Source organism: Cryptomeria japonica, chromosome 4 (assembly GCF_030272615.1).
Source record: "Cryptomeria japonica chromosome 4, Sugi_1.0, whole genome shotgun sequence".
NCBI lineage: Eukaryota > Viridiplantae > Streptophyta > Pinopsida > Cupressales > Cupressaceae > Cryptomeria > Cryptomeria japonica.
The window spans coordinates 454,744,183-454,766,022 of NC_081408.1; the positions used below are offsets into that span (position 1 = coordinate 454,744,183).

The following is a 21,840-nucleotide window of genomic DNA, read 5'->3' on the forward strand; positions in this document are numbered from 1 at the left end:
GATCAACTACCTTTGACAAAGAATCAAGAACTTCTGAAGCAATTGCAGCTGAAGTGTCAAAAACCTCCAAAGGATCGCAAACATGGGTCATCATCTTTGAAGAATGAAGAGGCAAATTATTATCGGAAATATGATTATTCAAGAATGGTTGAGATTCAGGATCACCATATAACTCCCAAATGTAAGTCCAAAAGGTATGCGGACACTCAGATGGAACAAGCGACTTGAAAGTGTTTTCATCTAAATGTATAAAAATGACTCTGAAAACTTGAGCCCTATTGTATTTCCTAACAAGATTTTGACGAGGATTGTTAGGAAGAGGAACAAAATTATATAAATATGACAAATTGAAGCTCACTAAGTTGAATAATTACAAAATTGCTCCATTGACTATAGTTCCCCTTTTCCAAAAAAATAATCCATTTTCAACTATAATGATTCTTAAAAAAAATTAATACAAAAATATAACTATCACAAAAATAATAAAGACTTTCAAACAATGATAGCCAATCAAGACTAAAAATCAAGTAAAAAACCCGATTTGATAATAAGGCATGCGAGGCCCACTAATTGGGCAATGATCGATAGAGTGGCGGGTTCCCGCGCCACGTCAACTTCAAGTTGACCACCAATGCGAGTCCCCGAGCGTCATTAATATTATGTCACCTCAGGCCAAACAATCAAGGCACAAAGCACCAATCGTGCACATACACATTACACATGCCTTTCCAAGTCAGGAATCACCTTTCACACAAAAAGCATCAAAACTGATCCAAGTCAAGAAATAGATTTAGCGTAGTAGCAATGAGAGCCTATCATAGGTGTAATTATTGCCTCCTCCTAATCGAAGAATTAGAGATGCCCGTAACCAATAGATGAAAAAGGTTGGCTTGCTCAAGCAGTATAACAGGCAAAAATCTGAAAAAGAATGGCAAGTCTTTGATCAAAATGCATAAACGCTTCTAAGGAACAGATGCCCCACATGAGCAAAATACTCCACGCAAAATCAATTGGGCTGATCTAATGATCACATAATCCACAGGCCAATGCAAAATAGATGAATGCCGATCCTCCCAAATACAATTTGCTCAACACTGAATGCTTTGTATAAGAGTGAATAAATTAGCGGATGAAAGGTTTGCCAAGCTGCAATTAAAACTGGTAGATCCTGTCTCTATGGCTGCAGACAAAGAAAATAAGAAGCCTCCAATGACAATCAAATACTGAAGACACATGCGATAACTATCATATGCTTCCCAAAGAAAAGAAATAAACTGGCAAAAGAATTGGCCAACATTTAGCACATAAAGAAAAAACCACGGCAACCACCATGAACTTTCAAACTCTGTAAAATAAAATGATTGGAGAGGAGTGGTATCTGTATATTCAAAATAATGTTGGCTCCTGTTGGCTCTATGTCGATCATAACTGTTATACCACCTGGAAATGATGAGGAAACTACGCTTGCATAATAATCCCGAGAGTTCATATCCTCACAAGCATACAATCCTTCCGTTGCACGCTCCATCTCTCCCGTAACAACAGGCTACCCATAAGCCACGTAAGCCCTATCATCGTAGGAAACGGCAAAAAAAACCACTCTTACAAATTCTCTTGCAGGTACTCAGAGGTATAATGTCCTTCACTCCCATTACGAATTCCCCTGCCTCCTGACACCAGCTTTACTTTAATCGAGTTGTTGAAAGGCTTATCCACATTGACACTATCATCCACATCCATCCAATCAGACTGGTGAACCTCAAAGCATTTTGGTCGAGACAAAACATCTTCTCCTCCATTAAAATAAGCATTCACAGATTCATTAACGCCTCTAGCCTTCGCCTCATGACATAAAATCTGAATATCTCTCTTCTCTCTTTGTGACACCTGAAATCGCTTGGAACGATGCCCATTTTCCTCTGCTCTTGTCAATGGCCGCTTCTGCTTCAATTCAACAAGCCTTTTTTTATCTTGTACTTCAACATCCAAATCCATAGGCTCATAGTCTTCTATGAAATAGTATGTGGAAAGGTTATCCTCATCATCATGGGAGTGCCTCTTTATCTTAGTTAAGGCCACACCATTTGCAAAGCCCGCTGAAGCCACAAATACATCCAGGGTTCCGTGTCGTGCTACCTCACTCCAATCTGCATCCTTCTCATCCCGGAGGCAAAATCAACAACATAGTCAACTTGGGTTTTCGATGGTATATTGTCTTTCTCCCACAATCTTATGAGTTCATCCTCTTTTTTCCAATCATCCCACCAATACATACAAGGGGGATTGCATCAACTTTCACCTACATAATATCACTCTCAACAAATTCTAAACTATCTAGAAATCCTCCAGAGCCACAAGACCAGGGCATGAGAGTTTGACACCATGCTTCCCAATCTAGTCTCTCTTCCATATCACCTCCTTCTTCTTCTTCCATCTCTGTTCAAGCCAACCACTTCTCTAATACCAATTGTAGATTCAAAACGAGCAAAGAATCATAATGAAACAACTAAACTAAAACATAAATGAACCAAAAAATAAACAAAGACACGAGACACAAATATTTATAGTGATTCGCCATAAAGACTACATCCACTCTCAAGCATGAACTCTCTTTATTCATCAATATCAATACATGACTATGCATATCTATTTATACAATCATATTAAGCTAAAAGACAAAGTGATGGGGAATGTGAAAGGTCATCTGACAGTTGGGCTTCACATTCCCAACAGTATCTGATCAAAATGGAAGGGCATGGTCAAGAATGTTAGCCAAATTGTATAATCGCCAATCAACAAAAGCTAGATCACTTGTAAATAGAAGTGAAGCCAATTGAAATAGAAGCTCCACGCAGGCCAGGAGACCCTACAGAAAGGATGATGAAGGTAGAATGCACACTGTCCACCAAACCGCCGATTTGGACAAAGATCCGTTGTAGGCTTCAACACGACCTTGGAGGTAGAAAATAGGTGTTGAGCACTGGTAATTGGGTTGTCCACTCAACGGACTTGATCATGCATGACAATAAAGAGCTTGATTTAAAATTAAATCAATCAAAACTATGCACAGTCCAAACCTCCACCAAACCCTAAATAGCTGAAAAACTATGGCACGACGCTTGTTCCAAATGCCATTCCAAAAAATGTTCCCAAAACTCAAACATGAGTTCGTAAGAAGACAAAAAGATCACAAATATCAAACTTGTAAACAAATAACTGATACAACAATCAATATTTACACAAATAGATATGAAGCTGGGATCTCAACTAGATTGGTGAACGCCTCTAACGCAAAGAAGAGCTAGTCTATAGGCCCTGATATCATGTTGAAGCATACTCCCAAGTCAAGATCAAGTCAAGATCAATGACAGTTACAACTTCCACAATCTAAATCATCAGAAATGATAATGTATTGAGATGATAAACTATTTACAACACTCTATTTTATTTACCCAAGAGTTAGAAAGAGAGCACCAAAGAAGTGTGAGGGTAGCTGCAATTACTTGGCAATTATAGACACAGAATTCTAAGTGTAGATGAATAAAATAATATTAAACTTTACCTAACATCTAGAAAGATGATATCAAGATGTTATGATATCTAAGTAAGCTTAAACACAAATATTAAATAATAATTTACTTTAACACCATATACAATATTAGTGTAGGAATCTTAGACTTGAAAACAATTTTATATCATCCAAAAATAATTTTCTTTATTTTTTTAAAATTGTAAGTGTGAGTTGTAGTATGTAGTTTGGTCAAGCATATTTTTGAAAACTTATGAATACTGTACAATGCTAATATGAATGTCTTTAGTTATTAAATTGATCTTGCATAGAGAAATGAGATCAAACAATTGTTTCCTTTGGAAAACACAAAGTGATCCCTTGTAAAGCCACAAGTAATTGAGATTTTACTATACTTTAAATTAGTTAGAAATTTCAATAGATTGTTGTTCCAAATGACGATGGACTAACGACCACACCTTCGAAAATTGATATCATAAATTAGACATCACTATAAAAAATGAAGATGCTAGATTTAAAAATTTCATAATACCTATGTTTTGTTGTAATAACAAATTTACAAATGACACGATTAATAAATATATAGATATATTAAACATACACAGTTATATATGCATATATATGTATAATTCTAACAAACAAATATACTTAACTATTTAAGATGCTCCTACAATTAATAGTATTTTTATTTGAAATAGACTATTAATATTAATAACTAAATTGTTTGATAACAACTTAGAAAACAAATGAAATGAATTACTTAACCCGTATAAAAGTTGTTCGTCGTTTGCCATGTTGTCCATTGCTATATGTAATGGTGTTTTGCTAGTCTTATCAAGTTTGTTAATCAACCTCTTTGATGTTACTAACAATACAAAAGTTTTGGTGATGATGCTGAGGCGGCTCAAAGTGGTGAAGGACCTTGCAAAAGGACTTGAGGGAACATGAAGAAAAAGGCGGCTATTCAAAATTTGGACCATAAAGCTATGAAGGCTGTTGATGATACCGTGAATGCCCTAAAGGCTGAGGTCGCTGAGACCCTCATAAGCCTAATATAATCGGGTAGTTTTCTGTTGTTGGTTCTGTCTGTGTCTGGGTTTGGTCTTTCTGTTGTCTTTTTGTGCCCGGCTGGGCTTTTGCTGTCTCTTTGGCTGCTATTTTTTATGCTTATCCTTGTAGCCCGTTTTGTTTTGGATGCTTCTTTCTGATTCTATACCTCTTAGAATTATTTTGTAAAGGGTTTCGGGGCCCCTTCAAAACTTGCTTTTGCCTTAATCCAAAACAATACCAAAGTTTTATCCGCCTTGAAATTCTGTAAAACGTCTGCACTGCATTTTCAACAGCCAAGTGCAGAGCAGTTCTCCCATCATTATCCACAATTTCCTTGCAATCTTTGACATAATTTAATGTCTAGGTGACTAAATCTAGGTTCCCTTCTTTCACTGCTATATGAAGTGTTGTTTGTTGATTGTTGTCCACTTTATAACACAAAGAGCTATCTTTTTCTACAAGAATCTTTGCAACTTGAGATATTCCATGAAGATAGGCAATGTTATGCAATGGCATTCTTCCCAAATTATCAACTTGTTGAAGGAGCTCTAGATTAGTAGCTATGAGTTTCCGAAGCACACCTACACAATTTGAAGGATATCCATTACAAGGAGCTCTTGATTGTATTTAAAATGTTATTCTCTAAAAATAAGAAGGGATATTTTGAGGATACCTTTGTGGGTGATATAGATGGCGCATTGTAGAAGGGTTTGATCATCAGATGTCCTCCTACAGTAGGGAGAAGATGTGAGAGGCAGAAGTCTGTTAACGATTTTCTTATGACCTTCCTCTGTAGCTTTGAAGAGGGTGGTCTCACCGGCATGATTGATGATATCCACCAAATTAGTGTGATGCTCCACTAAAACCTCCACAACCTTAGAACCGATCGCATCTTGACACCACAAAGCGACGTATGGGTAAAGTTGAAGGTTGTCGGCCCGGGGTATTTACAAATCACATGGCCATGATATGATACCAAATGGAGTGTTGTATTCCCTGGTTACCAGTCTCGATGTCTCGATGCATGGGCTCAATCAACATTTGCACGATTTACTTATGGCTATGATATGCTACCAGATGGATTGCTAGAAAAATAGAAAGGAAAGGTTCTTTTATAGTCTATGATGCCAGTAATCTATATATGGATGTATAGATTGGTTAGAGCAATATGGGACTACCTCGTGCTTCTTGCGGGAGGCACCTAATTGTGCTACAAACGAGGCGTACACACCTAACCCCTTGTGGGATTTGAACTTGTGACCTCTCTTTCAAGAGTACAAGTTCTCCACAACTAGGCCAACTCAAGGAGTAACCGCTTGAAGAATGTTGAGTCCCTTATGGTAAGGGCCTCCACATTGCAACTTAGAAATATCCCTTTGCACGATGGTAAAATAAATAGGAGAATTTGAGTTAAAATTTGAAGAGAGGTTCTTAAGCTTTTTAGTAGGAAAGGTAACATTGTAGCCCGATCATGGCATTTGCACACACTTTGAAGAATAAGGGTAGACTTTTGCTCTTTTAGATAGACTTCCTTAGGCCCTCCAAGAAACAATAGACCGTTTTAATGTCTCTAAAGAGACAAATTTAGTTAGGGATCTTCTTAGGGAAAGATTTATATTAGGAAGTTGATACATTTGTCTTTTGTAAGGCAAATATATCTTCAAAGAAAGGTAGTTTATCAATGATGTTTCTTATGAAGGATGAATTTTTGTTGAAGGAGAATAATAGTAGTGTAGGATCTATTAATGTGGTTTATGTGACGGTAACAAAGTTGGAGTAGAGCTTCCATATAAAAAGGCTTTGATTATTAGTTAAGGATTTGGATCAAGTTGACTAAAAATTGGTAAATGGCAGTTTCATTGAGGTGGTAATATTATTTTAAGGGCTTGTAGCATTTTCATATTGGTGGTAATCTTATAGAATCAAAAAATTATAAAACCTTCCAACCCTTTACATTAAAATAGTGTGCTTTGAGGCATTTTGTTTTTTGTCATACAGTTCAGGTGCCTTGTTTATGCTTATGAATTTTGCATTTCCTACAATCATGGCATTATGCCAACAATTCTTGGAAGCATTATGTGAAACAATTCACACACCTTATCTTTGTTTACACAATTGTGCACATGTCTACCAAAGCAGTTGTAGCTACAAGATTTGACAAAATTACCCTATCTTTTTTCTAGTGGTGGATGTCCTTACCCCATTCCAAATTTTCTAATTCTTATGACAAATGGAAGAATGGAAGAAGATGCCTTCAATTTGGAGTAAATTAGAAGTGGATAGTGTTATCACATTCTTGGAATAACTCCATGGTCATGATCCTCTGGCAATCAAGGATTTCCTTAGTGCATGGAAGATTGGGTCCCTCTCAGCTTATAATGTGGAGCTGGTGCTCTCTAGAGACTTGATTATGAAAGTAACTAGCTTGTTCTGTGAGGGAAAGAAGGTTTATCGAGACAAGAAGGCGTTCAAGGGAGCCATTGTTTTGTTTATCAAGGAGGATGAGTTTGAAAAAGTGGAAAGAACCAAGTCTCGGGGCTACAATTATGGCACCATCAAAACTTTGCTAATGAAGATGGCTAAAGTTGTTATAAGGCACTTTACACTAGATGACCATTTTTGTAGTACCCCTACTCGTTTGAACTCATTAGACTCATATTTTATTATTGGTTGTTTTCAGAGGATACATTACCGTGATGTGTTATTCAGACTTTTATGACATTATTTCATGCTTTATCTGGATATAAAATGCATAATTTATTTACAGTATTTCAGTACTTGTGATTTATGGCATTTTATGGATTATTGTTATATATTGACACTTTACTTTATATATGCAATGTGGAATTATATGTTGTGTGTCTGGGAGTGTATTGGATTCAAGGGGACGATTTTCCTTCACTCATTTCGGTGAGATAGGGAACGTCGCGATTCTCTTTCATCGGTGTGTATGCCCTGTTTTCTATATTGTATATATGCACGTGTGGTTCGATGATGCAGGATATTGTAGGTACAAGTACTGAGTATCGTCTCCACCTGGCTTCACAGGTTTGAGCGTGCCTTATATTTTCCAATGGAAGTGGAGGAGATAGTAGTTGACCCTATTTTTACTCAGTTACACTCTTGTGAGTGTCGTCAGTTGGTCGTCCTGTCAGTTTGTTCGACTTTCATATTTTGTCGTTTGATCTTTTTATGAGTATTTGCTTGAGGTTTTTTCAGTTTGTGTGTTTTAGTAGATTTAATTAATTAATTAAGTTTATGGAGTTATCTCATAGTTGATTTATGTATGCATTGAGATTATAAATTTAATTAATTAAAAGAAGTTATTAAATTAAGTTGCAAGTTGCATGATATTAAAAATATATTTTATTTAAATTTTAGTGAAAAATAAATTAGATTAATTTCATTTATTGTTCCTAGAATTTTAAATTAAAAAAATAATAAAAGAATTCATTAAAATTATAGCATTACTTTAATTTCTTATTTAGAAAATTGATTAGAGTTGCATGAGAAAAGAAAAGAAAGAAAAATGATTTTTAATTATTGCATGTTAACTTATCCCTTTGTTAGAAAATTAGAAAAGAAAAGAAAATTGCTTTTATTACTAAATTTAGGTTTTTGGGAAAAATGTATTCAACCTAGAATTTTAGTTTAAAAAGAGGAATAGGTCATTATTTTAGGATACACAGGAAACATGTAAGGGATTTAGGTGAAGAAATTTATTTTGAAGCTTGTTGAAAAGATTAGGGCTCTTCCTACAAATTTCTTCCAGGAAAGCTATACCAGGTTGGGTGGCTTCTTTTGATTGTTGTTTTAAAGAAAATAGTTTTATTTCTTTTCTCTCTGATTGATGTGTGTGTTAAGATGTTGTTTAATCTAAAATCCTGTCTAATTATTTCTCGTTCTTGGCTAAAGTCCATTCCTGATGTTAATTTCTAGTTTATGGAAGGAAGTTAATTTTGAGAAAATTACGAAAATTATTATGGCAGATTTTGCCAAGATTTTATTTTGCATGGAAATTGTAAGATTGGAAGAAAACGGGTTTTTTACCAGAGAGAATATTTCCTTTTTATTGGGGGTTAGTTTTGATATTTGGCTATGGATGTTATGTCAATATTAGTGTAATCTTTGGGTAATTATTAATTACTATGGTAATGGATCTAATTTTTAATTAAATTAATTTCATTTTTATAAGATATGGAGAAATTATCTTATTTAAATCCTAAAAAAAATAAAAGAGTTGTTTAACTAAATTCTGGAAAATGATTTTTAAGAAATTTATTGCAAATTTTCTGTTATTGTAAAATATTAATAAAAAAAAAAATAAAAAAAAAAAATTATATATATATATATATATATATATATATATATATATATATATATATATATATATATATATATATATATATATATATATATATATATATATATATATATAATAAAAATTTGGCAGGTAGCAACTACCGAGGCTAGTACGTCTACCGTGCGGTAGCAGTACTACCATCAGTAGTATGCTACTAGCGGTAGCATCTACTACTGATGGTAGCATGTGCTACCGTGCAGAGTAGCCATGATGTATGGTTTCCTCCTTCTTTTCCCCTGTGCGTACTTTGACATGGCACTTTCGGGTTTCGTGCCCAGGGGTTGTGTATTTTGGGTGATTTATTAATATATGTGTGTGTGTGTGCGTGTGTGTATTATATATATATATATATATATATATATATATATATATATATATATATATATATATATATATATATATATATATATAAGTTTTTTTTTAATTATTATGGGTATTATATTATTTTAGCTTTATTTTAATACTGTGGAAATTAAATTTTGAGTTGTTAAATATATATTCTGTAATATAATTATAAGTGAATTATTTGTAGGTATTCATATAATTATATTATATGAATATAATATAATTTATAGTTATATTTATATTTTATGAATGTAATTAGATTATAGTTTGGGTGTTTTCAGAAAAAATTGTAAATTTGGAGATTTTATATTTATGCTTGAAAAACATTAGGAGATTAGTTTTTGTGTGATTGATTTAACCTTATTGGACAAATGACAAAATTGATTTATTTGTACTAATATAGTTGTAAATTCTTATTATCTGTAAATTCCTTATTTGCAAGTTATTTATGCTTTTGGCTGTTGTAAGAAAAGATTGCTTGTATTAGGGTCTTGTGTAAATGGTGTTTGCAGTCAAGCTTAATTCTGTTGCAATTTTGGTTGAGTTGTCATTATGTCCTATGTTATTATATCTCCTTGGTCAGGTGTTGTTGTATAACCTTATTGATGTGAGCCATTGTGTGTTTTGTCCAAATGGTCAATCTTGGGTTTGTGTATCCTTCACCTATGGTTTGTCAGGATTAGCTATGGCTGTCTATTTCACCATAGAGTTCTCGTAGAGAGACCTTTCCTGTTAGTGTCCTATGAGAGAGAGAGTGGCTTTCGAGTGGGGGCTGTGCTCGAAGTGGATGACAGGATAACCCGTCAAAAGTCAGTTAAAAAGTGATAACCTAATAATATATTGGGGGGGAGTGAAATAAATATTAATTAAGATAATGTACCTCGTGCATAGGTGAAGTGCTTGTATAGGGCTCATAATGTTACGAGAAGGCCTGGAATGGTAAACTTACCACCTTGTCTTCACGAAAGGATTGGTAGGGTCCGCATGAGACTTAGTTGGAGCCGGAAGTCGGGAGAGGTTACCTGGACAGAGAGCCGAGACCTAGGAGGCCTACCATGGTAACCATCAAGGTATGCAATGACACTCTCTCCTTAGAGTCACTAGTGTTTGTGAGACATGGATGTTTGCAGAGTCATGTAGTTCTTTTGTACTTGTCTTATTTTGCTTGCTTGAGGGTTTTCTACTATCTCCTAACATGGTGTGGTGGTTCCATTTCGGGATCACATGGTTGGGTGGTAGTGCCACTTCCCATCAGATGTTCTGGATTGTATCTTCAGGCGAGGAAAGACTTCGCTGATGTTTCTTGGTTCGTGGTTCATGTACCAGCTCATGTCCGTGATCATTGTTCAGTTGAGACCTTGTGGTCATTGTATCAACTTTTATGTAACCTTGATATTGTAACTTTGTAATCTGTGGCATTATTGGAAGCCATGTATTTATGGATATTGTAATAGTATGTTAATTCAGTTGCGTTGATCTTATGTATAAATGTTTTATGGAAATTGGATACATTGGAATACTTTAATTTGTTCATTATGGAATTTATATGTATGTGTAGTTTTGAACTTAAGCATTCACTTTATCTAATTAAATGGACAATTGGATTAACCATGGTGTTAATATAATCTACGATTAATCTTCGTTGGTAACCCTTAGGAAATCATGTGTTATTCTTCCGCTATGTTATTAGACGTGCAATGGTTATAATTAATGGACTTAATCTTTAAAAAAAAATTATTTCACCCTTTAGTTGCCTAGTTGTGTTGTTTTCCTTTAGGGTTCCGCGCGGGGCATTACAATTTTTCTAGTTTACTTGGACATCATTTTATTGTTCTTAATCACTTTCATTTTAGACATCGAGTTTCATTTACATTCTACCTTGTTTCCTCTCTTATTGCTAGCATCAATGAGCATAGAAATAATTATGCCTTGGTCCTCCATGAAGGCTTAATCCTCCTAATCATGGAATATGCGAAGGTTGTGTCCATTCCCATTAAGTCCCCATGGGGAAGTGTAAACTAGAGTATGCCCAAAATGTCACAGTGCACTACTCAGATATGTCTATTGACTTTGAGGATGAGATCTTAGATGAAGAGGTTTACTATTATATTGGTAATAGAAAGAAGCCCTCGTCCAAGAAGAAAGCCAAGAAAAAACCCTCTCTTTCTTAGTCTAAGGGTTTTGAAATTGAGGAGTATGAGGTTGAGCTTATGTCTCCCATTAGACCTAACCTATCTAAAGATAAGCCAAGGACTTCTCAAAAGGAGAAAAGGCCTAGGCTGAGCCTCATTCTTGATATTAGGGAGCCGTTGGACCCCTGTAAAGGTAAGAAGGGCTCTTATGCTGATAAAACAAGAAGGGTAAGTGTTGATGTGGGTAGAAGTGTGAATGTAGATTATGAGTCTCCTCCATTTGATAAGAATTCTAGGAAAGGGATGGCAACGAATAGGTATGTGGACCCTCAAGAGGATGAGCTGCAAACTGTTCTTGATCCTATGATGGTGTTATGGAGGAGAACCCTTTTGAAATCCCTTGAATTCCTTTGCAGATGTGGAGATGTTGTGTTTGAATTTTTTTCATGGTCAAGCCAACCTAGCCAATTGGGTGGTCTCTTAGATTTGGATATCAGAAATAACCTTTGCTCCCTCTCTGACAAGGTGGAGAATATTCTATTGATGGGGAACATGGTTATGGACAATAAGGAATTTAAGAAAATGTTGGATATTATTTAAGTTGATTTCAATGATGTGAAGTATTTGAAGTTGAATTAGGAGAATATAATAATCTCTTTATAAAGTTTGGTGGCCAAGGTAAACAACAAGCTTAATACTATGGTTAATGTTAGTAAGGAGGTTTTTCGGGAATTCTAGTAGACTCCATATGTTAAATGAAATGGCCCAATCCCTAGGGATGGGAAAGAAAAATATAAAAGATAAAAGTTATGATGTTGATGGTGTGGAGGTGGAGGTCGGTGATCTTGTTGGTGGTTTTGAGAACTGGGTTTCATCCAAGGTGCAAAGGCCCTCTTCTAGGACTAATAGCTAGTCTAAGGATGTTGGTGATCTGGCCCAAGTAATTAAGGAGGTCATGGAGATGAATGACCAGATTATACAAAAGGATAATGAGGCTACCAAGATTTTGGAAGATCTTGAATAGGTCGGGTCAGGCTCGTGCCCTATTTTGTTTTGTTGTTGTTGTGTTTTTCACAATTGCTGTTTGTTTGGTTATCTTTAGTCAACAACTATTGGTCATTGTAAAGGGTTTCAGAGCCCTTTCAAAACCTATTTTACCTCATCAAAAACTATGAAACGTTTTAATGTATATAATGAGAATAATATTCATGCACTCATATATTTTGATGTATATAATTATGAATATTTATTGCATAAATTAAATTTATTATGCATTAAATTATTAGGTTTGTTAACTATTTTGAATGAGCAAAACACAAATAAAATATACTTAAAACATAACCATCTTAATAATGTAGATAATGATAAAATCTCTCTCTCTCTCTCTCTCTCTCTCTCTCTCTCTCTCTCTCTCTCTCTCTCTCCAAATTGTATAAGGCTATCCAAATGGCTTAAATATATATAGTTGATACATTGATTGTTATTAAAATCATCCAAACTACTGGACACTAATTGTTATTAAAATCATCCAAAATACTAGACACTTAATAGAAGTAGAAGACATTCATGATCAAACCAATATTTAAAAAATCAGATGTAAAGTCCATTATCTCTAAAAATGTGACATTTGGAATGAATTTTTTTAAGGTCCATAAACACTCTGGAATCCACATCGTCAGGAAAATGGTGATCCTGATTTAGATGATAGGAGTTTGGTGGGATGGGGTGTCCATCCTACCTATTTACTTTCCCTGTGGGGTAAGGAGGATGGTATCTTCCAGAATGGTCTTGTCTGGAAGGAGATTCGACTGCTGGCTTGGCTACTCCTGGAGGCCTCTCTGGGCTCTCCCGAGTTGTTTGGACTGGCCTTTTCTTGTTTTGTATTGGGATGGCAAGTCCTTGCATGCTCAATCTAATTTGATTGTTGTTGCCTCCATGGGCCCTACTGCTATTAGGGATGGATGGTTTTGATTTTTGGAGGCTCCCCTGTTCGGGTCTTTGCTTTGTTTGCATGTGTGAGGTTTCTTTCCTCTCCTTTGTGTTTGGGTTTTGGCCAGTGTTGAGTGGAGATCTCTTCAACTTTGGAGAGGGCTCTATTTCTATTTTGAAGGCTATTTTCGTGTTTCCTTTTGCCTTTGCCAGATTTGTGGTGGCTTCTTGTGCCACATGCGACAGAGTGATGGGGAGCTTATGGTGGAGGGTTTCAGTTCTATGTTTTCTGTGTTATGTTGTGCGGACGTTGCCAACCCCCCTGGTGTTTGGTTCTTCCATGTTGGTTGGCAGTTGCAGTATTTTTGATGGGGTGTGTCCTTTGATGGATGAGAAAAGGATGAGATGCATTTTCCCTTGTGCTCCCTACAAGATTTTGATGTGGGAGGTTGAGGTGGTTTAGTGACAAGGGAGATTCTTGATAGTTCACTGAAATCATGTTTCACCAAGCAATTCATGATTGAGGTGATCCAATGTATAAAATGACCAAGATAGTACTTGCAACTGAACAAAGGGTGTGCACCAAACTACACATGCATGAGGCATGAATTTCATTGATTCATCTATTGACTAAAGGTACACTCACTTTGACAAGATTGTGATTGGCAAACAATAAAGGCTCTACACAATCCCTCGTGGCACTTTATAATACAGTGCGAGTACAAGAATATGGCACAATTTGTGCAAAAATCCCCCAAAATACATGATGTGACACTTTAGTGCAATGCATCTACAAAATAAAGTTCTTATAAAGGATGATGAAATGATCCATAAGGACAAAAAAAACTTGCACAAATAGATAGTGCATGGAACCGCCTTTTTGACGATACTTCGGTTGACAAGAATGGATATCGAATGTTCAAGTTATGGCCATTTGAAGAAAAAACATTAATTAGGACCTAAAGGTAAATAAATGACCCACCCCACTCAACACTTGGGGGTGAGGGTTTGGTCACCATGTGACCATCAACTCAACATGTTATAATAAAATGCCCCCATGATGGAAGGGGCACCAAAAGAGTTGATTAGGTTGCCTAGTGCATGTCAAGTGGCTTTGTAAGAGATATTTTGCATGGGATCAAAATAAAATAATTTATTAGTTATTTTTATTATGTTGGATGCTATATTAGCATTTTAATATTTTTAATTACATATTTTGAATGCTATATTAACATTCTATTGGGTTTTTATCATTCTAAGTTTGTTGTAGATTTCATCATATAAAATATTATTAAATATGGAATGCAATCTAATAATATACAACTCCTAATGTCTTACTTTAGATATATGAATGATTGATATAGTATATAGGCATCAACATTGGTTGACCTTTAGAATTAAAGAGTCAAATCACTTGACAATTTAAGCATATACACATATTTCTCTTTATAACATTAATCAAAGACTAAAGATGACTCTTGTAGATTTATCTTCAAAAGGAGATAGTTTGTTTGAGGAAATATGAAGAGAACTAAATTTAAAATGTTCTTATCCTTATTACTATTTTATTTTTTATTTTTTAAAGTAAAAAGAGTCTCAATGATTAAATTTATAATAATTCTGCAATACATATTAATGTATAATTTTATGGTGTTGTGTTCTTAATATAGGAAACTCTAGGGTTGACTATGTATCATTAATATGCATTTGCAAAATGCATCTAAAACATATTCATGTAAGAAGCATATACATTTAATCACTATAATGTAACAAGCCACTTCATTTTCTTATTATCATACCATAAAAATCTTATATAAAAATTGCACACATAAAATATTGATGTTGTGTAAATAAACAAGAATAACAAGTAGAGCAACATACTATGAAACATCTCAATAAATACAATAAAAATAATAATAATACATTTATGTAAGTCAATATACATAATTGAAAATACATATTCCATAATTTAAATTTATTTTTTATTAGTTAATTATATTTATTAACTTTTAAATAAAAAATACAATATACTTTTTTCTCTAGAATAAAATATATTTTTATAAAAATCTTAATTTTACTCCTAAAACTAAAACAACTCTCAATCCTAATTAATATATATTTCATTCAATTAACAACTATATATAATATTTGAAGGGAAATGGGCAATCCCAGAAAGCCATATGAGATCAATATGAACCTCCAGTATCCTATATCTTCTTCAATACAAATTACAACATGTTGATACAAGCACATACTACTATCCCATAAAAGCAAAAACATACATAGTTGATTTCCCACGATTAAAACCTTAGAGGAAAGTGATTGCAGTTTATAGATCTAAGAAATTTCCGTAGCATTACGACATACAGATTTAACACATTAGAATCATGGAACAAGAAGAATGAGAAATAAGAGAGAACACAGATTATAATACATAGTTGATTTCCCACTCTCTAAAACATCGAGCCAATATATCATTCAGCAACAAGTTATAATACATTTTGAGGCTTTAAGCCTTTACATGGATATTTACATCCAGTTCCATCCTGGAGGAAAAAACCGATAGTGTAACCCCTGTAAAATGAACTCCTCTCCTCTCTTAAATCAGCCAAGGCATCAACATATAAATAGAGATCAACACAAAGAGTTAGGTGCCCATGGTTTCAAAAACCATCTTCAACACCTAAGAGGTAAGTTGTGTCATAAACAATATCTTGCTAATCCCATGACACATTGCTCATAGCAACTTCCAAGGCAACAACACCTATCTCATCTATAATGGTCATCTTGCCAAATACATTGTAAAGACAACATACAATTTACTATGAACATGAATAGGCACCTTCCTTACCTCACACCACTTGTACAAGTGAACTCCACCAAAAATGCCAATAGCTAAAATACAACTCCAATACATAATAGAAGTTGAAAACCAAGACTCTTTAGTCAACACAGGAAAATACCAAATTAATTTCCACTCCAACATAGCATCTTTCAAGTGGGTACCAACTTCCTAGAAAATAAGGACTATATCACCTCACCAAGAGGTCCCACAAAGCGAATGACAAGTTAGTTTATATCTTAGAATAAATCAATTAGACAACAATTAATTAATTTGACATGTTAGGACTCTAAGATTGAGACACTTTAATCCCAACAATATTTTTTACTTATTATACTCCAAGCTTCTTCAATATTAACACTGTTATTTCTTCTTTTCTTTCAACTCTTCATCAATATTAATAAAACAAAGCGACACATTTAGTTCTCAAAGATTCTTTTGTATAGTAGCAAGTCTGTATCGCAATTACGATAGATAAAATGACATTCACAATCAAATCAACAAGAAAACAAAAACCAGGCATAACCCCCATTATCTGTAGAAATCTGTTGTTTACAATGAAATGATTTTATAGCCAATCCAATCCACCACCATTACCCCCACGAACATACACACTTCATTTATCCGATAGATACCAAGTTTATATATAAGTATGATTTGGACATAAAAAATGATTAAGGATGTCCAAAGGTGACGCTTGTCTTCTCTGAAGATGTATTTCTTGGAATGAAAAATCATTATCCTTGTGCAAATCGAGACAATGCTCATCATTACCAACACAATCATTGCTACAACTTCATTTTTTGGTGCCACCACCTCGTACATGCCTGCCCCACATGTGAGCAATAGAGATATCAAAGCTATCCATAAAGCAGTGATAGAGAGGCTAAGAAGAAAAGGGTCTTCTTGTTTTCCATATAGTGCATACATGAGTAGAACTGCTGATGAAATTAAAGTGCAAAATGCTAATGCATCACATATCACTAAAATTGAAAGAAATTAGTATAGTTAGGGTTATCATTTGGAAGACTAAATGTTATTGCGAATGTTACCATTGCGATCAACACTGCATTTACTAAAATAATATGAACATTCCGTGTTGATGTTTCAGTTGGTAATGAGCGCTCTTTTGTGTCCCTCATCTTCTTTGTTGTCCTTTGTGCGCCATGTATTTCTAGAAATATTTTAATCTTCACATTTTAGATCAAAAGGGATTGGTAGGCATTCAAGTTTTATTAATTACAGAATGAAAGTAGCCTTAAAATCAATTAAAATAGATTTTATATGGGAAGCCTTGGGAGATTGTGAAGCAATTTTTAAAGGTGTCATTTATCCTTCATATAAAATAATATTATCAAAAACATAAAATCTGTAAATCACAATAGATTTTTATATGATTTTTATAAGTTTGATTATCTTAGTCTACCTTTTCAATACTTGAAAATGTAAAAAAATCTGCTGAAAAATAATTGTATTATAAAATAGACTATCAATATTAATATTTATAATTATTAAAAACAAATGAAATGAAATGCTAGTTACCCCATAGAAAAGACGTTCGTCATTGCCCATTTTGTCCATGGCTATGTCCAATGCTGATTTTCCAAGCTTGTCAGGCTTGTTAATCAGCCTCTTTGATGTTACCAACATGACCAATGTTTTTATCCACCTCAAAATTCTGTCAAAAATCTGCACTGCATTTTCAATGGCCAAGTGCAAAGCAGTTCTGCCATCATTATCATTATCCACAATTTGTATGCAATCTTTGGTGTAATTTAAAATCTTTGTGACTAAATCCAAATTCCTTTCTTTCACTGCTATATGAAGTGTTGTTTGGTGATTGTTGTCCACTTTATAACACAAAGAGCTATCTTTCTCTAATAGAATCTTTGTAATATCAGATATTCCATGAAGACAGGTAACATTATGCAATGGTGTTCTGGCTAAATTGTCAACTTGTTGAAGAAGCTTTGGATGAAGAGCTATAAGTATTTCAAGCACACCTATACAATAATTACAAGGAGCTCTTGATTGTATTTAATATGTTACTCTATAAATTAGAAGAAAGTATGTTTTGAGGGTGCCTTTGTGTATGCTGTAGATGGCACATTGGAGAAGAGTTTGTCCATGGAAAGTTGAAGACTTGGAAGTTAAATTTTCCTCCCTCCACACACAGAAGTATGTAACGGGACTAATTGAACGAGTGGAGCTCCTGCACTCTCACGGATTTGTATTTTTGGAGGAATCTATTCCACGATGCATTTCTTCCTTTTCAAGTTTTTGGTTATGCGATTTCCTTTCTATTATTGGTTTTAGTCACTGCCTCAACTGCCTCCTTGTTGACTTGTGTGTGTGAAAAGTGTAATTATATATGTATATGTATATGTATCAGTATACACAACACCTCAATTAAGTCATTAGATGCATGGTTAGTAAATCAATAATCAATGAACAATGAAACCATTACAAAGCGACCTATTGCCTTCCAGTCGATGTGAGTTTTAGTCTTGCTCTCAGATTTCCATATGCAACACCAGTGACTATACGACACCTAAACGAAGGATTTAATCTATACGAGTATGAAATTGAGTTGAAGGAATGCAAGATATGCAAGATTAAGCTAACATGATTTAAGCAATTTATCCATCTATATGATTTTAATCAAACTAACATGATTCAAGCAATATGATTAAGCTAATGCAATATTCTCAATGCACAAAAATCTCAATAGACCTAGAGCAAAAACAACATAATAACAATCTCCATTTTTTTTTTTAATGAGAGATGAGAGCCTGAATTTATAGAAAATCTAGAGAGAGACCAATGGTCAAGATCGATCAATGATGAGCGATAGAGATTTTCCAAGAGGAAGCACAATCCAGGTGAATTGATGTGATTGGCTGCTTTTCTCAGCTTTAAAGGAAATTGAACTAAATTTAAGATAAAATTAGAAAAACTAATTTATTTCATATTTTATTGAATTTTGATATTTAATTGATTTAATTGCTTTTCTGAGATTTTTCAATTTAATTCCATTTTGATTTCTTTTCTCAATTTTAATTCTTTCTCAAATTAATTCCTTTTTGATGATTTAATGGTAAATTTATTTATTAATTAAATATGTTAGAATATTTAATTAAATAAATAGGATAATTGATTAAAATGATTTACTTGGAATGATTAATTAATTAAATGATTATTTAATTAATATAGAATGATTTATTTGCCATGTGACATTGATGATTGAGAATTAATTATTTAGGTGCGCATGATTGATTTAATTTGCCTTTGGTTAGGACCTTGGTTATGTAGTAAAGATTAGGGGCCCATGGTTTAGGTGACCATTTTTAAGGTATTACATTTGCCCCTCTTTGAATTGGTGTGCGAGCAGCGCATTGATTCAAAGAAAATTTAATGTCAAACAAATTATCAGTTCAAAACTTGATGGATCACAAACCGATGAAGAGTGAGATGTTCAACTTGATTTGAAGCGATGAAGTTGAACATATTGATTAAAGCGATATCGATCATGAACTTGATTGAACTAGGACCGACAAAGAGCGAGATACCGATCTTGAACTTGATGAATCAAGAAATGAGTATCGATCTAGAACTTGATTGAACTAGATTGAGCGAAGAGATGAAACTGATTCTGAACTTGATTGAACAAGAACAAATTGAGCAAAGAAAATGTCTAGCTTGATTTAATGCAATGAAACTGAATACCTATTTGGATTGAGCGTGTGATCACTGTAAAAAAGACTCTTTAAACCCTTGATTAGGTTTAAATGGATAACCAGCTTGATGAGATGCAATGGAATTGATTACCATTAAGAGACTGATTCAGATGAAGACAATATCAACTTGATTTGATGCGATGAAACTGATATGCCCCTAGTAATGAGGTTTTAGTAGATTTGATTTGATTGATATTTGATTAACCTTTGATAAAAAAGATTTTCTGCTAGACTTTAGATGAAGATTTGAAAAATTTCTCAACTTTAGATGACGTAATGATCATGCCCCCTCGTAAGTGAAATTGAAAGATGGTGAAGTTACAAAGATTTTAGGCAATTGAAATGATAAAAAGATTTAACGATGATAATTTGAGCATGAATATTTATTGAAGAATTTAGTTCAAAGCATAGGTGATTGGAGCGAAAAATGATGAGAAAAAGTGACCTGAAGATGAAAGTACCAAGTGGTCAACGTTGTGAGATTTTTACTAGAAAAATGATCTTAGATTTTGATTTTGATCTCGAAAATTGACTCAGGATGGTCTATTTAGTCAAGGGTATAATTTTCATGTCCATCGGAGCAAGTTGAAAAATTAGGGTTTTCTATATAAGGGGTGAAAAGGGTCATTTTTATTTCATTTTCACTTCTCAAAGTTCAAACATTCAAAAACCTTCTCTGGAGCAAAATGGCAATTCCCGAGCATACCCAGCGATTCGAGCTGCAAAGATGACATAATCGATCTAGGAACTATCCCCCTGCGGTAAGTGATCGATCTTTGAGCTTCTTAAATTTCTGCATTTGTAAATTTTTACATGAATTTCTTGTTTTAATTTCATTTTAGCTCATTGTCAGTCGTTTCATTGTACTGCCAAGTAGGGGTTGTTGTATGCGTATCTATTAAATAGTGTTTACTCGTATAAAGTCATTTATTTTCTCATTTGGTGTGTGCCCTCGACTCATACGAGACATTTCATCAGGGTCTGTTTAGTCATTCTGAAAGGTTTAGTTACTTGTATTAGATAGGTTACTCGTACTATATGAAACATTTACTCGTACGAGTTGTTGCCCCTCTGTGTTTACTCGTTTCAAAAACAACAAGCATTTTTTAGCATCGAAACTTGAAATTTTGATTTTTGTGATTGATTAGTTGGATTCATGGGCACTTTTGACATCTTTCTAACTCAATTTGTATTGCATACTGATGAGTTTTTGTTCAATTTTGTAGGTTAGCTTGTTGGACATACAGTTTCGATGTACGTATCTGCCTACCATGAGATTAGTTTGGCAGCTCTCAGATGCTCAGAGGGCTTACATTGATGCATGTGGTTTTGGACACGTGTTGCAGATGCTAGATATTCGTGTGAATCATGGATTACTGAGTGCATTAGTCAAGAGATTTCATTCTGAGTATAACATGTTTCACCTACCTACCAGGGAGATAACGATCACTCCCGAGCACGTATACAGGATTCTGAGGATTCTGTTTACAGGTGGTAGAGTGGACTATGATTCGTCTCCTCAGGTGGGGATTACAACATTACACAGGGTTTTCCAGGATGACAGTCTTATAGTGCGATCCATTTCATAGGATGACTTGATGAGAAGATATGGAGGGAGATTTCTAGTTGCTTGTGTGTTGACTGGACTGATAGGATGTTTTTTTATGCTGGACAGAGGTTAGTAGGGATTCTTGTGTGGCTAGGGGAGGATATTGGAGATGTTAGTTGCTCAGCCGAGGAGATTAGGTTGGGGATCTTTCTTGCTGGCACATATGTATCATGAGATGCATGAGATGCATCAGATCGCATACCAAGATGCGAAGAGCATGGTTGTTGGGGTTCTTAGTCTATAGATATAGGCATGGGAGCATATCCCAGTTTGTAGGCCAGTGGTCGATGATTTGAGAGAGGCA

At 34.4% G+C, this 21,840-nt stretch overlaps 1 protein-coding gene across 1 annotated transcript; it reads right to left on the reverse strand.

Annotated features, from left to right (window-relative positions):
* Positions 1–1,602: 1,602 nt before the first annotated feature.
* On the reverse strand, positions 1,603–20,661 carry LOC131875160 (uncharacterized). The gene is made up of 3 exons (XM_059219194.1): positions 20,589–20,661; positions 17,733–18,193; positions 1,603–2,154 (listed from the first exon to the last, which is right to left on the reverse strand). The coding sequence occupies exons 1-3, from the start codon at positions 20,659–20,661 to the stop codon at positions 1,603–1,605; spliced, it is 1,086 nt and encodes a 361-aa protein (XP_059075177.1).
* Positions 20,662–21,840: the final 1,179 nt, after the last annotated feature.

Coding starts and splice junctions, on each gene's coding strand:
- LOC131875160 (XM_059219194.1), bottom strand. CDS start 20,661: ATGTCATCTTTGCAGCTCGAATCGCTGGGTATGCTCGGGAATTGCCAT. Junction 18,194..20,588: donor TCCAGAGAAGGTTTTTGAAT/GTTTGAACTTTG, acceptor ATTATTGTATAG/GTGTGCTTGAAATACTTATA. Junction 2,155..17,732: donor ACGAACGTCTTTTCTATGGG/GTAACTAGCATT, acceptor CGGGATGAGAAG/GATGCAGATTGGAGTGAGGT.